Source organism: Macaca fascicularis, chromosome 16 (genome assembly GCF_037993035.2).
Source record: "Macaca fascicularis isolate 582-1 chromosome 16, T2T-MFA8v1.1".
NCBI classification, from domain to species: domain Eukaryota; kingdom Metazoa; phylum Chordata; class Mammalia; order Primates; family Cercopithecidae; genus Macaca; species Macaca fascicularis.
In genome coordinates this window covers 8,243,458-8,260,161 of record NC_088390.1, presented here as the reverse complement: position 1 = coordinate 8,260,161, position 16,704 = coordinate 8,243,458, and the positions used below count along the sequence as shown (strand labels likewise).

Genomic DNA, 16,704 nt, shown 5'->3' with positions numbered 1-16,704 from the left:
CATCCTCCCCACTAGGCCTCCGAAAGTGCTAGGATTACAGGCATGAGCCACCGCATTTGGCCCACTCCTCTCTTTTGCACTTTTTTCTCCCTTAGTTTTGAAACAGTGGTTCCCCTGGTTTGCCTACTACTGTACTGTTCTGGTTGTTCCTTTTTACGTTCATTCAATGAATACTTAGAGTACCTGCAGTGTGTCAGTTACTGGGGACATAATACTGGGTTGTCTCCTCTGCTTGCCCCAAAATTGCTGGTGATCACTACTCCTCGGGTCACTTCATCCATCTCTTGTTTTCAAACATCAACTAGATGCTGCTGGTTTCCAGATCTCAGCTCGCTTATGTGAGCCCTAGCCCAGGGCCAGGACTATAGGAATAACCTCTGCAGCCAGACTGCCTGCCGGGGTCCCAGTGCGGTTTTTTCTCTTATCAGGAGGTCACTTGCCCTCTCTCTGCCTCAGTTCCCTCATCCACACTCATAATTTTTTTTTTTTTTTTTTGAGATGGAGTCTTGTTCTGTCGCCCAGGCTGGGGTGCAGTGGCGCGATCTGCAACCTCCGCCTCCCTGGTTCAAGCGATTCTCCTGCCTCAGCCTCCCGAGTAGCTGGGATTACAAGTGCCAGCCCCTGCACCCTCCTAAATTTTGTATTTTTAGCAGAGATGGGGTTTCGCCATGTTGGCCAGGCTGGTCTCGAACTCCTGACCTTGTGATCCACCTGCCTCGGCCTTCCAAAGTGCTGGGATTACACCGCGCCCGGCCACACTCATACTTTTTATGTGAGTAGCAAGTTTGTGTCTGGGGGATTGCTGTGTCTGCCTCAGGTGACCTTTTCCTGCAGGGTTCAGGGACTTCATCAAGGCTGCATGAACCGTTTTGAACCTGCTTGCTAATTTTCTGTGGTAGATATTCGTATGTGCAGCAGAATTCTCCTGCATCTGCAACTTCTACCAGGCGGTGGGGAAATGCTATTGATACCCACCAAAGGGACAGATTGGCTCAGATCAGTTCACAACAATATCTCATGGGATCGCTGAGAGAATTAACTGAGACAATCCAGTTATCTGTCAGGGGAGAAGGGTAGCAGAGTGTCAGGCCTGTGGTAACTGCTCAGTGCCTTTTCCCTGAGTTGATTTGGGTCTTGGGATTCTCCCATCGTAGTGGATATCTGCTGTTTTTGCCAGTTCAGTATCCATCCTTTATTTCTGGTAATAGCACCACCATTTTCTTTCTTTTCTTTTCTTTTCTCTTCTTTCTCTTTTTTGACAGCGTCTCGCTCTGTCACCCAGTCTGGAGTGCGATGGCGCAATCTCGGCTCACTGCAACCTCAGCCTCCCGAGTTCAAGCGATTCTCCTGCCTCAGCCTTCTGAGTAGCCGCGATTACAGGCGCCTGCCACCAAGCCCGGCTATTTTTTGTATTTTTAGTAGAGACGAGGTTTCACCATGTTGATCAGGCTGGTCTCGATTTCCTGACCTCATGATCCGCCAGCCTCGGCCTTCTGAAGTGCTGGGTTTACAGGCGTGAGCCATCGCGCCCAGCAGCACTACCATTTTCTTTCGGGAGACCCTCCCTTATTCTTAGTCTCCATGGTTAGGAAGAGGCTGACAGCCACTCCTTCCCTACCATTCCTCTCTAGACTCATTCTGTTTTCCTGGGCGTGGTGACTGGTTCAAGCATAAACCTTGACAACATAGGACTATTGCTGGAACTTTTGGGAAAAGAGAAGCCTGGACTCTTCCTGGAAATAAAAGCATGCTGTAAAATAAAATAATTAGGCTGGGCGCAGTGGCTCATGCCTTTAATCTCAGCACTGTAAAAATACAAAAATTAGTCGGCCGTGGTGGCGTGTGCCTATAATCCCAGCTACTCTAGAGGCTGAGGCAGGAGAATCGCTTGAACCCGGGAGACGGAGGTTGCAGTGAGCCGAGATCGCCCACTGCACTTCAGCCTGGGTGACAGAGGGAGACTCTGTCTAAAAAACAAATACAAAACCATGAAAGTATTCAAATAAATCTTGGAATTTTTAACCTTTATATTTTGAATAACTTAAATTTTTTTTTTTCGTTTTTCTTTTTGAGATGGAGTCTCACTCTGTCGCCAGGCTGGAGTGCAGTGGTGAGATCTCGACTCACTGCAACCTCCGCCTCCCGTGTTCAAGCGATTCTCCTGCCTTAGCCTCCCAAGTAGCTGGGACTACAGACACACACTGCCACGTCCGGCTGATTTTTGTATTTTTGTTTTTAACTTTCCCTCCCCTCCTCTCCCCTCCCCTCCCCTCCTCTCCCCTCCCCTCCCCACCCCTCCCCTCCTCTCCCCTTCCCTCTCCTCCCCTCCCATCCTCTCCCCTCCCCTTCTCTCTCCCTTCTTTCCTCCTTTTCTTTTTCTTTTTCTCTTTTTTTTGAGACAGTCTCCCTCTGTTGCCCAGGCTGGAGTGCAATGGTGCAGTCTCAGCTCACTGGCGCCTCCGCGTCCCAGGTTCTAGCTATTCTCCTGCCTCAGCCTCCCAAGTAGCTGGGATTACAGGCGCGTGCCACCACACCTGGCTAATTTTTGTATTTGTAGAAGAGACTGGGGGGTTTCACCATGTTGGCCAGGCTGGTCTCGAACTCCTGACCTCAGGTGATCTGCCCACCTCAGTCTCCCAAAGTTCTGGGATTGCAGATGTGAGCCACCATGCTCAGTCCTATTATTATTATTATTATTTCTGAGACAGGGTCTTGCCATGTGGCTCAAGCTGGCATGCAGTGGCATGATCATGGCTCACTGCAGCCTCAACTGCCCCAGGCTCAAGTGATCCTCCCACCTCAGCCTCCCTAGTAGCTGGGATTACAGGCACCCACTGCCACTACTGGCTAACTTTGATGGCTTTTTTATTTTGTTTTGTTTTGAGGCAGAGTCTTACTCTGTCACCCAGGTTGGAGTGCAGTGTTGCCATCACAGCTCACTGCAGCCTTGACCTTCTGGGCTCAAGCAATCCTCCTACCTCTGCCTCCAGAGTAGCTAGGACCACAGGCAGGTAAAAACACACCCAGCGGCCGGGCGCGGTGGCTCAAGCCTGTAATCCCAGCACTTTGGGAGGCCGAGACGGGCGGATCACGAGGTCAGGAGATCGAGACCATCCTGGCTAACACAATGAAACCCCGTCTCTACTAAAAAATACAAAAAACTAGCCGGGCGAGGTGGCGGGCGCCTGCAGTCCCAGCTACTCGGGAGGCTGAGGCAGGAGAATGGCGTAAACCCGGGAGGCGGAGCTTGCAGTGAGCTGAGATCCGGCCACTGCACTCCATCCAGCCTGGGCGACAGAGCGAGACTCCGTCTCAAAAAAAAAAAAAAAAAAAAAAAAAAAAAAAAAAACACACCCAGCTAATTTTTTAATTTTTTTGTAGTGACGGGGTCTCGCTTTGTTGCCCAGGCTGTTCTGGAAGTCTCAAAGTATGGTAATAAAACACTGAAGGCATAAATGAAAACACTCACACACTTAAATATATATTAGAATGTTGGCCAGGCGTGGTGGCCTGTAATCCCGGCACTTTGGGAGGCCGAGGCGGGCAGATCACGAGGTCAGGAGATCGAGACCATCCTGGCTAACATGATGAAACCCCGTCTCTACTAAAAATACAAAAAATTAGCCAGGTGTGGTGGCGGCGCCTGTAGTCCCAGCTACTTGGGAGGCCGAGGCAGGAGAATGGCGTGAACCCAGGAGGCGGAGCTAGCCGTGAGCGGAGATCACGCCACTGCACTCCAGCCTGGGTGACAGAGCGAGACTCTGTCTCAAAAAAAAAAAAAAAAAAAAAAAAATATATATATATATATATATATATATATATATATATATATATATATATATATATTAGAATGTTAAAACTATGCATAGTAAAAAAAAATAAGCAAAAGTTAAAGAATAGATGATAATCCAGGGGAAATTTTTTTTTTTTTTTTTTTTTGAGATGGAGTCTCGCTCTGTCGCCCAGGCTGGAGTGCAGTGGCCGGATCTCAGCTCACTGCAAGCTCCGCCTCCCAGGTTCACGCCATTCTCCGGCCTCAGCCTCCCGAGTAGCTGGGACTACAGGCGCCCGCCACCTCGCCCGGCTAGTTTTTTGTATTTCTTAATAGAGACGGGGTTTCACCGTGTTAGCCAGGATGGTTTCGATCTCCTGACCTCATGATCCGCCCGTCTCGGCCTCCCAAAGTGCTGGGATTACAGGCTTGAGCCACCGCGCCCGGCCCAGGGGAAATATTTTTAATTCATATTGCAGAGAAAGGACTAATTTTGACATATATAAATCGACAAATTTACAAGAAAAATACCAACAACCCAATAAAACTGTACAAAACTTTTCTACAGAAATTTCACTGGTAAGGAAATACAAAAAACTCTCAACTATATGAAAAGATGCCTAACCTCATTCATCAATGAGAAATGCAGACCATGTTTCAACTTAGCATATTTGTAATCACCAAAAAGTTTCATAGAGTGTTGGAGGGGGTGTGGGCAAACAGGCCTTGCCTATTCATTGGTGGGAATAAAAGCTGGTAACATGTTTATGGAGAGCAATTTAGCAATTCCCATGAAAATCAAAATCACAAACACCTATTCCTTTGACCTAGGATTTATTTTTGTTATTTTATTGTTTTTGAGACAGGGTCTCACTCTGTTGCCCAGGTTGGAGTGCAGTGATATGATCATGGCTCACTGAAGCCTTGGAAATCCTAGGTTAAAGTGACCATACCACTGCAGCCTCCCAAGTAGCTGGGAATACAGGTGTGAGCCACCACACCTGACTGGTATTTTCATATCTAAGAATTAGCCCTACATATTTGCACACAGGTGAAAGGGGAATGTGTAGGTTATTTTTTGCAGCTTTGCTTGTATTGGCAAAAGGCTAGAAACAACCTAAATGTCTGCCAGTAGAAGATTGGTTACATTCTGATACATCCATACTGTGGAATACTATGCCACCAGAAGAAAGTGCATTTTATTCAGTATAATGGAACAATGTGCAAGATACATTAAGTGACAAAAGCAAGGTGCAGAAAAGTGCATGTAGTTTTTTACACATTGGTGTAAAAAAAGGGGAAAACTACAAGCATGATTGCTTACATATGCATGGATCATCTCTGAAAGGAGGCGCAGGCAACTGGAAGTATTGGCTGTTGTGAGAAAGCAGATTGAGTGGCAGGGATACAGGGTGGGGAAGAAACTTTCTCCATGTGCTCTTTTGAACTTTTGATATTTTGAACATAAATTGTGTGTGTGTGTGTGTGTGTGTATATGTGTGTGCGCGTGCGCACATGTGTGTGTTTAATATACAAGGTTGGGTGCAGTGGCTCACACTTGTAATCCCAGAACTTTGGGAGGCCAAGGCAGAAGGACTGTTTGAGCCCAAGGAGTGTGAAACCAGCCAAGGCAACATTATGAGACAAACATAATCTCTATAAAAAATTTTAAAAATTAGCTGGATGTGGATGTGGGGGTCTCTGCCTGTGGTCCCAGCTATTTGGGAGGCTAAGGTGGGAGGATCACTTGAGCCCAGGAGGATCACTTCGAGGCTGCAGTGAGCTTTGATTGTGCCACTCCACTCCCTCCTAGGTGACAGAGTGAGACCATGTCTCTGAAAAAACAAATAAAAATTTAAAAACTATAACATTTTTGGGGCGGGGCATGGTAGCTCACACCTGTAATCCCAGCACTTTGGGAGGCCAAGGCTGGAAGATTACTTGAGGCCAGGAGTTTGAGACCAGCCCGGAAAACACGGTGAGACCCCCATCTCTATAAAATAGATATAAATATATATATAACTATAACATTTTAAACAAATGTGAGCCTGCAGCTGCTTATGTTGCCTGTGTGGAAATGAAGCTATGCCAGAGGCAAGCATAGCTGAAGAACAGAGAAGCAGATTCCCGATGGCATCTTTTGAGGACCTGGATCCTGCTGTTTCTAGCTGTGTTCTAGTTACAAGATTCTTCTTTTTGGTTTAATCTGTTTGAGGAGGGTTGGCAAGTGTCTTGGTCATTAAGTCCATCACAGCAAAGATCATGCTGTTTTAACAATCTCTTTTTGTGTTTATTATTGTAACTTCTGATACCAGCACAATGCCTGCCATTGTAGAATGAAAGAGCCCTCACTTAACAAATGAGAAAAATGAGGCCCCAGGAGAAAGGCATTTGCTCCAGGACACCATGCAGAGTGGGAGAGCTGGGAGTAGAACCCAAGTCTCCTGTCTGTTAGGCCAAATCAGTTGACTCAATTCAACAAATGTTTATTGAACACCGCTATCTGCCAGACTCTAGGCTTGGCATATAATATGGAAGGTAATAAAATGTCAGCCAGGCGCAGTTGCTCATGCCTGTAATCCCAGCACTTTGGGAGGCCGAGGCAGGCGGATCACCTGAGGTCAGGAGTTCAAGACCAGCCTGCCCAACATGGTGAAACCCCGTCTCTACTAAAAATACAAAAATCAGCCAGGCTTAATGGCAGGCGCCTGTAATCCCAGCTACTCAGGAGGCTGAGGCAGGAGAGCTGTTTGAACCCGGGAGGTGGAAGATGGCACCATAGCACTCCGGCCTGGGGGACAGAATAAGACTCTGTCTCAAAATAAATAAATAAATAAATAAATAAATAAATAAATAAATAAGGAAGATGTGGGTTCTTGACAACTTCTTTATCTGGAGGGGAACTCCTCCCCCTTTCAAAACAGGGGCTTGTTAAACCCGGTGAATCTCTAATGAATGGAGGGTTGGAGAGTGAGGGACTGGAACCAGGAGTCCTTTCAGGCACCCAATCCAGGAGACTGTAATCTGCCTATGTCTTCTCCCACCCATATAGGGCTCTGGCATATGGCACCCCACCACCCACACTGTCCTGCTTCCCAGTGGCCAGGGGCCTGGGCCTGCTCTGCTGCAATGACAGGAGCTGGTTCCCTGGTCAAACCAGTAACAAGTGATCAGTGCTTCGCCAGCCCAACTAGGACCGTCCTTACAGGATACTGGGCACGTAGGTCCTGCCCAAACCCAACCTTCCCATTAGCGGTCTATCTGCCTGCTATGCGCTCACCATCGTTTATTGTTCATTTGCCTGCCTCGTTCCTGGCACTGCTTGATACTTGTTCAGAGAGAACTTTGCATATTAAAAAGATACCAATTTATGTGTTTACATTATCCTTTAATACAAAAAGACACATTCTTGACCGGGTGCATTGGCTCACGCCTGTAATCCCAGCACTTCGGGAGGCCAAGGTGGGCAAATCACCTGAAGTCAGGAGTTTGAGACCAGTCTGACCAACATGGCGCAACCCTGTCTCTACTAAAAACAGAAAAATCAGCAGAGATTGCAGTGAGCCAAGCTTGTGCCACTGCACTCCAGCTTGGGTGACAGAGGGAGACTGTCTCAAAAAAACTAATTTAAAAGACTGGGCGCGGTGGCTCACACCTGTAATCTCAGCACTTTGGGAGGCCAAGGTGGGCGGATCACCTGAAGTCAGGAGTTTGAGACCAGCCTGGCCAACATGGCACAATCCTGTCTCTACTAAAAATAGAAAAATTAGCCAGGCATGGTGGTGGACGCCTGTAATCCCAGGCACTCAGGAGACTGAGGCAGGAGAATCTCTTGAACCCAGGAGGCAGAGGTTGCAGTGAGCCGAGATCGCGCCACTGCACTCCAGTCTGGTAAAAGAGTGAGACTTTGTCTCAAAAATAAATAAAAAATTGAGCACACGTGGCAATCCATGCCAACTGTCTGGTACACAGTGGGTCCCTGGAGTGTCCCCTCCTTCCAGGAGCCCAGAGCTGGACAGGCAGCTCTGAGAACCTTCTGGCTTGGAGGGTTCACCAGACGTCACAGCTGATTGCAATGGTGGGGGGCTAGCCTTTCCATTACTCATTAGAAGGCCTTTACTTCACAAGCTGCACTGAGGGACACACAGGCCTCTGAAATTAATTATAAGTTCAGTCAGGTTTGACTCATGTGGATGGAGCGAGTTCATGAGTCAGTGTGGGCATGACCCAGCCTCCTTTCATCCCAACTTCTAAACCAGTAATTGAAGAGAAAAAAAATTACAAAATAAGGCCGGGCGTGGTGGCTCATGCCTGTAATCCCAACACCTTGGGAGGCCAAGGTGGGTGGATCACCTGAGGTCAGGAGTTCGAGACCAGCCTGGCCAACATGGTGAAATCCCATCTCTACTAAAAGTACAAAACAATTAGAAAGGCATGGTGGTGCACTCCTGTAATCCCAGCTACTTGGGAGTCTGAGGCAGGAGAATCACTTGAACCCAGGAGGTGGAGGTTGCAGTGAGCCGAGATCACGCCATTGCACTCCAGCCTGGGCAGCAAGGGCGAAACTTTGTCTCAAATATAAATAAATACATAATAATAAATAAAAATTAAAAATAAAAGAAAGCCTTTATGAAAGTGTGGTCTCTGTTGCCTACATCACAATCACCTTGAGCCCCTACATCCTTTGAATGAGTCTTGGGGGTGTGCCCTAGAAATTCATCAGTCAATTACCACAGCAGGTACATGAAGAAGCCAAATCTGAGTTACGCAAATACATTATTTTTCTATCGTTTGACTTCCCTCTATTTGGGTCTCTATTCTACCTGCCTGCAGAACACATTCTCTCAGTCACTTCCAGGTGAACACTGTCATCCCACTCCTTCCCCCACCTCCACCATTGATCTAAACTTGGGGAGTTCCTTTGAGCCACAGCCTAGGTGGGGTGGGGTGGGAACGGGCTGCTGGGTGAGAGCCCCCTCTCTGAGATGAATCCTCCTGGGCCTCTCATCTGCGTGGGTCACACATGCCCTCATTTCTACTCTGCTGCTGCCGCCCCCACAATCCAATAGCAATAGCACGACCCCTGGCCTTGACAGTGTATCTGGGGCTCTGTCCCTTCCATATCACCCCCAAACCAGCATCAAATGTCTTGCCTGGCCCTGCACTAGGCTCCCCCCAGTTAGTGCAGGGTGTCCAACTGGGGGCGGAAGGGCTTCCTGTGCCTGCCTCTTCCAATCCTCCCTGTCTTATTTATAACCAGACAGACACTGAAGCTTTTGAACTTAAAAGGCTGGAATTTGGCATCTTTGTTCTCTGACTAGAAAGCAGAATCATCTCAAGACCAAAAAGCAGGAGCCAGCATCCCATAGCATGATCTGAGACCCCCATGGAAGCTGCTCTTTTCTTTCTCATCACATAGGCTGAGCCACCCGGGACTGTCAGTGCACAAGGATCAGGGATGCGGCTGCTCCTCTGAGTGGGAGGAAGCCAAGAGTATCTTCTCTTAGATTGGGCTGAGTTCCCACACCCAGCACACACATTCCCTGCTCACTCACCTCCCCCAGACAGCTGGGAAATGACACCTCTGGTGACAGAGCCAGTCCCCGGGCTTCTGTGGGGAGGGAGTGGGGCACTGCAGTGGGGGAGTATCTCACACCCGGAGGCCCTGGGAAGCCAGGGTGGGGGAGGGACGAAGCTGGTTCCTGTTTGTCTCAGAGATCAAGGCCATCAGCCTCCCTGCACCTTCCAGGGATGTAGTAAGCACCCCCACCCCAGGTTCAAAGGGCCTCGCCTAAAATGCCTCCTGTACCCTTGAGGCTTGCTTTGATCCCCTGCACTCCACCAGAGCGACAGCTCCCCTGGTCCCATCTTCTCTGACAAGCTGGGTGGGAGTGTAGACAGCCTCTGGGTGTGCTTAGAGGGCCTAATGGAGATAGGGATAATCTTCCATGTTATCCACATCAAGCCATTTAACGAATATGGATTTAGTATCTACATATGCAATGTATTTGGGGTCCAGAGAGAGGACGGCAACTGTCCAAGGTCACACCTGCGAGGCGAATACGCATGTAAAGCAGCACCTTGTAAACTGTACCCACTGTGCCTACTACTAAAGAAAAAAAAATGAGAGAGAAAAAAGCCTTTTGGTCCCTGTGCCTGGGACCAAAGCCTGAGCCCTCTCCTGCAGTTGGGGTCGCTGACCCAAGCCTGGGGCAAAGCTAGGTCTTGGCCAGTCAGCAGCCACCACGTGAAGCAGCCCCTGCCCCCATCAGCCCCGGCTGCCTTGTGCCCTCCTCCTCGGGGTCTTCAGCTCACCCCACCTCAGTCGGGCCTGCTCCAGCTGTTAAGTACCCCTGGTCTGAACCTCAATCGTGAGGCGGGGCACCCCCCTCCTCACACCCTGTAGACACTCCCCGGTCCTCCACCCCCGGGACTTGTTTCGGCAGGAAGAGCCTGCCTCATCTTTTCTTCCCACCCTCCTACCCAGTGGCCTGGGATCGCAGGCTTCCTCTGAGACATCCACCAGCGGGGTGATGGGTTGAGACCAACCTCCTCCACTCCCCTCCACCCTAGCAGCAGGGTCCCCGCTCTCGATATTGCCCCAGCGCCTGTACTGGCCCTCTCTGATTTCCCAACCCCAGCCCATTCCCAGTGCTGAAGGCGGGTCGCTAGGTGCTGGGACCTGGGCGCGGGGCGAGACCTTGGGCTGTGTGGGATGCAGGCTGGCTTATTGGGTTCACGATTCAGGGAGTGGTCTGGGGGTTAGGTGCGGGGCCAGGCTGCTGTGTGCCCTAAGGGGCAGGTGGCAAGAGGTTTGGGGGCGGCTGTGGAAGGCTGTGCTCAGACAGGGCGGGGTGACGGTGGGTTTAGGGAAGCCGCAGCAACCCGCCTGGTGGTCCCGTGAGTGCCCAGAGAGCTGCCGGGGCACGGTGGCGCCAGACCCGCAGTCCCGCCGGGCACGACCCCAGTCCCGCAGCGCCCCGCCCCCGCGGCCCCGCTCCCGACGCGTCGCCCGCGGCGCCCCGCCCCCGCCCGCAGTGCCCGGATGCGGGTGACGCGCGGCCGCCATCTTTCCGTCCCGGGCAGCCAGCGCCAGTCGGAGCCAGCGCGAGTTGCCGCCGCCATCACTGCTGCTGCCAAGTCCTCCACCCGCTGCCCCCACCATGTGAGTCGGCCGCCCGCCACCCTCACCGCGCTTCCCTGCACCGGCCGCCGCCCTTGGCAACCGGCCGTGGGGAGTGCCCGGGGTCTCTCCCGCGTTCCCCGCGCCCCGGGGCCAGGCCCAAGCCGGTGACTGCGCGCGGGCGGCCGAGAAGCCCAGCGTCTCGGGCTGGCCGGCTCGAGCGATGGCCGCAGGAAGGAGCGGACCCTGTGTCCTCCTGCCGCGCCCCGCCCCTGTCACCGCGGCCGCCTGTCTTTTCGGGTCGACCCCGATCACATCTGTGAGGTCGCCCTCATTTGACAGGCGGGGAAACTGAGGCCGGGGGGAGGGGAGGCCTCGCTCAAGGTCACGCAGCTCATCGGTGGCGAGGCTGGACCTGGACCAGGGCTTCCATCGGGTGGCCTTCCTCCCGAAAAGGAGGACTGGAGGGACGAGGATGGACAGGTGGATGGGCGGAGCCCTGGCTGCAGGGCCGGGAGACTGCAGGCCCTGGGTCTTAATCCGTCCCTGCTCCTCAGGTCTGCTACCGCTGCCACGGCCCCCCCTGCCGCCCCGGCTGGGGAGGGTGGCCCCCCTGCACCCCCTCCAAACCTCACCAGTAACAGGAGACTGCAGCAGACCCAGGCCCAGGTGGATGAGGTGAGTGTGGGGGGAGTCAAAAGCAGTAGAAAGGACCCTGGGGGTTGGCGTTTAGGTGTAGGGGCCCATGTTGGTTTGGGAGTGATGACAGTTCACGCCTGTGGGTTTGCGGACAAAGATACCTTGCCCCATCCGTGTCTCCCTGTCAGCACGCACTTGGAAGGGTGCTGGGGGTGTTAATCAGCTTTGCTAGCCTGGGGTGTGCCAGCCTAGGCAGGTGTGCTCTGGTGATGGACAGAGCGCCTGAGGCGCCATAGAGGGAGGGTGTTGCTATGATATCTGAGATGTCACCAGTAATCCCCTGATGTGTGCTCCTTGCATGTCCCCAGGTGTGCTAGGCATGTACTGTGTGTGTCCTTGGCATGTTAACCTGGCAGCATCAGGGTGCATGTTCCATGTGTGGCACGGTGGGCACATGTTTGAGGATTACCCTCATGAGGTGGGCCTTGGCACACCCCCTTGCCCCGTGGGCCCTTCTCCCAGGTGGTGGACATCATGAGGGTGAACGTGGACAAGGTCCTGGAGCGGGACCAGAAGCTGTCGGAGCTGGACGACCGTGCAGATGCACTCCAGGCAGGGGCCTCCCAGTTTGAAACAAGTGCAGCCAAGCTCAAGCGCAAATACTGGTGGAAAAACCTCAAGGTAAGGATGGGGACAGGAAGGAGGACTGGCGGGTGAATGGGGTATCATAGTTAGTCTCGCTGATCCTCTCCTCTCACCCCCAGATGATGATCATCTTGGGAGTGATTTGCGCCATCATCCTCATCATCATCATAGGTGAGTAGGCTGGCAATGGCCGGGGCCCTTTCCCTGGAGAGGTTTCCCCAGTGGATTCTGGGTTTTGAAGGTCATTAACCTAGTTTTTACTCTTCAGCCAAAAACACATATAGCTGCTAATGGCAATTCTGATTCACCTAGAGCCAAAAACTTTGATGTTATTTAGCCTGCATTTTGCCTGGTTCTTGGCAGTTTTGTTAACATTTAGAAATATAAAAGTTGGTGTATCCATTGAGGACCCTTTGGGCCTAAGAGCCCAATCTGAGAGCCCTGGAATTGAGGAGTGGGAGAAAGGAAAGGCCCAGGGGCTTGAGACATGACCAGGAAGCCAACCACCCCATTATTTGAGAGCTTGTGGCCTCAGGCTCAGAGGATTAGGGTATGTGGCCTCAAGGCCATACCATGGAACTGAAGGGACCTCATAACCTACCTGTCTAACCCCTTGCTTTGTAGATGGAGAAACTGAGTCCAAGAGAGGGGTAGGGGTGCCAGCCAGCTGGGGAGTGGGGAGGATTGGAGCAGGGCCAGGCCTGACACACTGCTTTCTTTCTTTCTCCCTCTCTCCCTCCCCTCTCCCTCTTCCTCATCTTCTTCCCCTCTCTCCACAGTTTACTTCAGCACTTAAATCCCTGAGGAGTCTGCCCTGCCTAAAGAAGGGCCTCTCCCCCCACCCTCAGCCGTTCCTCCACCTCTCAGCCATATCTTTCAGCCCCCCTTCCCTGGATCCGTGCGTGTGTGTGTCCGTGTGTGTGTCCCCCTGTAAATAGCCAGCTGTTATTTATACATATATAATATTATATATATTTGGTCTGTTTGTAGTTTTATTACTAGAAGATTTTTCTGGTTGTCCTTAACACCCCTTCCTGAGGTTCCCTTCACCTCCTCTCTCTTGCCTGCCTTCCCTTTCCCTTTCTTCCTGACTAGCCCCAAGTCCCTTCATTTGCATCTGCTATGCAATAGTCCCTCTCCTCTCCTTCTTCTTCCCTCAGATTTAGCTGATCCTTCCCCCCACCCTGGCCTTCCTTTCCTCCTCCCTCTCCCGGTCATGCTCCCTCTGCCCCGCCCTCAAAAAAGACCACAAAAAACAAAAAGCATCTGTCCAGGCTTCCTTAGGTGCATCTTGTTTGCATCCAATGGGAGGCTCTGAGACTGGCCCCACTTGGTCCTAAGAATCCCAAGGTCTTTGGGAGTGTCCAGCATGTTAAGTAGCGTATCATTACATACTGCCATCCCTTTCCATTTCTTTTTGTTCCATCACTCTTCTCTCAACTGGTGTTTCTTTTTTTACTGAGGAGTTAGTCCCCATTAGTCCTTGTATCACATTTTCATTTGCACGACATTACTTGCAGATGGTGGGGAGCCTGGGCTTTTGGGGGACCAGGCTGCTCTGTCCTCCAGCATTGCCTCTTCCTAGCTCTTCTAGTCCAGTTTGCCTCCCTTACCCTCATTTTCCAAACCTCTTGTACCCTCTCCCTCCCCCAGCTGGTATGTAAGTGTCTTGGAGTTCAGTATGTTATGATGGACCAATAATTCTGCCACTTGGGGATTCTCCCCACATTCCTGCTCCCCAGTTTTCATGTGGGGCACTCAACTGACATTCCCATGGGGTTTCCCTCCCATCTGCCTGATCCACCTCCTCCTCCCACTAGGAGAGTTGGGGGTTGGCCACAATTGATCTCTTTTGGGAGGGGTGGCTACCAGTGTGTGGGGGGTCATCACTGCCTTGGGGAGGAGTGGGGCAGGGCAGAGAATCCCCCCAATTCCTGCCTGAAATCTCTGGCCTCACCCCTGCTGGGGGCAGGACTGAAAACCCTCCTCCTCAATTTGGGGGGTGTTGCCCCCATCACTTCCCAGCTCCTCTGACTTCCCCCACCCCCGAATTTAGGGTGGGGTACTAGTCACTGCCAATGTGTGCATGGGACTTGCTGGAATATGGGGATGCTTGCCCCTCTCCAGGGCTATTGAGCCCAGAGAGAGCTGTCTTTTCATTGGGTGAAGTGATTGAGGAAGGGTCTATTGTCTTTTTAAATGGCACAATTTTAAGGGTCTGAGGGTACAGTCCCTTAACCTGCCACGGGAGGGGGCCCCCAAACTTTCTTCCCCCCACACTTGAGGTTTTCTGTGTGGAGGGGGAGCAGGGATATCTAAGCTGTGGTGTGAAAGGGTAGGAGAGATGCTGGGGGCGGGGGTGCTGTGTTCTAGACCCCCCATATTATCCCAGTGTCCCCTGCCCCCTTCTTCCCCCACCCCATGCCCCCAATTCTGTGGCGCATCCAGATTGTGAAAATGTACAATAAATGTGTAATGAGTAACCAAGTGTTGTCTGTTCTAAGATCTTTTTTATTTTTTCTATTTTTTTTTTTTTTTTTTTTTGGTGCGGGGAGAATAAGATATTTTCTTAACCAATGAGAAGAATATTGGATCGGAAGGTATAGCAGGAAGCTTGAGAAGATACATTGGTAAAGGACTGGATTTGGCAAGAGGCCCTGACCTTGGGCAGGGCAAAATGTGATTCTCAAAATGGCCACACGGGGGCAGTAGGAGTTGGTAATGGGAAGTGTCATAGCCAGTTCCCGTGTCTCTAAGCCCCGTGAGCCCTATGGTCTAGAGTTCCCAGGTTTCGTTTCCCTTTCCTGGGGCATGTTCCTGCTGTTGGACTCCTTTCTACTCGATTTAACTTCTAGATGCTCTGCAGGGGCTCCCGTGCAGCAGTAGATTAAGTCACTGGCCACTTCTGTGAAGCATCTCTTCCCCTCTGTGCCTAATCCAGTGCCAGCGCCCAGATGGGGTTAGTAAATACTGGTTTAAATAGGCTCAGAGAGACACAGCTGAGTATGTCGTGGAGCTGCCGGTAGACGGCCTACTACCTCTGTATTCTGTTTTATGACTCGTGACTTTAGACCCCACACTGAACTGCCACAGCCTGTAGGTCCAGGAGGCCCCAGATGTGGCATCTTAGTATCCCTTTTCCCAGGTGCTTCAACAATGAGTTGCCGGCCACGGTGGCTTACGCCAGTAATCCCAGCCATTTGGGAGGCCGAGGTAAGGAGTTCAAGACCAGCCTGGCCAACATAGTGAAACCTTGTCTCTACTAAAAATACACACAAAAAATTAGTCAGGCGTGGTGGCGGGCACCTGTAATCCCAGCTACTCAGGAGGTTGAGGCAGAGAACTGCTTGAACCTGAGAGGTGGAGGTTGCAGTGAGCCAACATCACCCCACTGCACTCCAGCCTGGGTGACAGAACAAGACTCTGTCTCAAAAAAAAAAAAAAAAAAAAAAAAAAACCACTTAACACGATGTTGGACAAATGGGAGTATATTTTAGGTAGGACGCGGTGGCTCACGCCTGTAATCCTACCACTTTGGGAGGCTAAGGCAGGCAGATCACTTGAGGTCAGGAGTTTGAGACCAGCCTTGCTAACATGGTGAAATCTCATCTCTACTAAAAATACAAAAAATTAGGCGTGCTGGCATGCACCTGTAATCCCAGCTACTTGGAAGGCCGAGGCAGGAGAATCGCCACCGCGTCCGGCCTTTTTTCGTTTGTTTGTTATGAGAGTCCCGCTCTGTTATCCAGGCTGGAGTACAGTGGTGCAATCTTGGCTCACTGCAACCTCTGCCTCCTGGGTTTAAGCAATTCTCTTGCCTCAGCCTCCTGAGTAGCTGAGATTACAGCTACCTACCACCATGCCCGGCTAATTTTCGTGGTTTTTTTTTTTTTTTTTTTTTTTTAGTAGAGACAGTTTTACCATGTTGGCCAGGTTGGTCTCGAACTCCTGACCTCAAGTGATCCACCCACCTCAGCCTGCCAAAGTGTTGGGGTTACAGGCGTGAGCCACCGTGATTCTTAGGTACACAATCATTACCCCAATGTCCAACTTGATTGAAGTCTTACTATATGCCAGGCAGTGCTCAGGATTTCGCACTTCCAACTTAAATCCCTTCCAGGTTTAAGAGTTCCCATGGGCCCTAGAAGTTAAAACTTGAATTTGGGTTCAAGTTTTAGCCTTGTTACTGACTAGCGTGTTACAGGCAAACAGATTATGTAACCTCACTGGATCTCAGTCTCATTTGTGAGGCGCAGGGAGTGAGAGCTGGCCTCAGAGTTTGGGAGAAGCGCCTGGCCTGGCCCGCAGAAAACAATCAGGAAGGGGCTCTCTCATCTTCATGGTCACCAACACACTGTGCTGAGATCTGAAGACCGCTTCACCCTAATGCTCTGACCTTCCAGCTTCGGGGAGCCTTGGGGACCCAGGGCTGGAACCCCAGCGCCAGAGGCCCCCTCGTCATGCCCCGGTCTCCGTACAAAGTGAGCCTTATACTGTGCCACCGCTCACGTCTGCGCCTGCGTGC

The 16,704-nt window shown here is 51.3% G+C and overlaps 1 protein-coding gene across 1 annotated transcript; it reads left to right on the top strand.

Annotated features, from left to right (window-relative positions):
* Positions 1-10,856: 10,856 nt before the first annotated feature.
* VAMP2 (vesicle associated membrane protein 2) lies at positions 10,857-14,666 on the top strand. The gene is made up of 5 exons (XM_045375369.2): positions 10,857-10,937; positions 11,453-11,573; positions 12,057-12,215; positions 12,299-12,350; positions 12,959-14,666. Coding segments are annotated over exons 1-5 (351 nt in total). The 5' UTR covers positions 10,857-10,935; the 3' UTR covers positions 12,976-14,666.
* Positions 14,667-16,704: the final 2,038 nt, after the last annotated feature.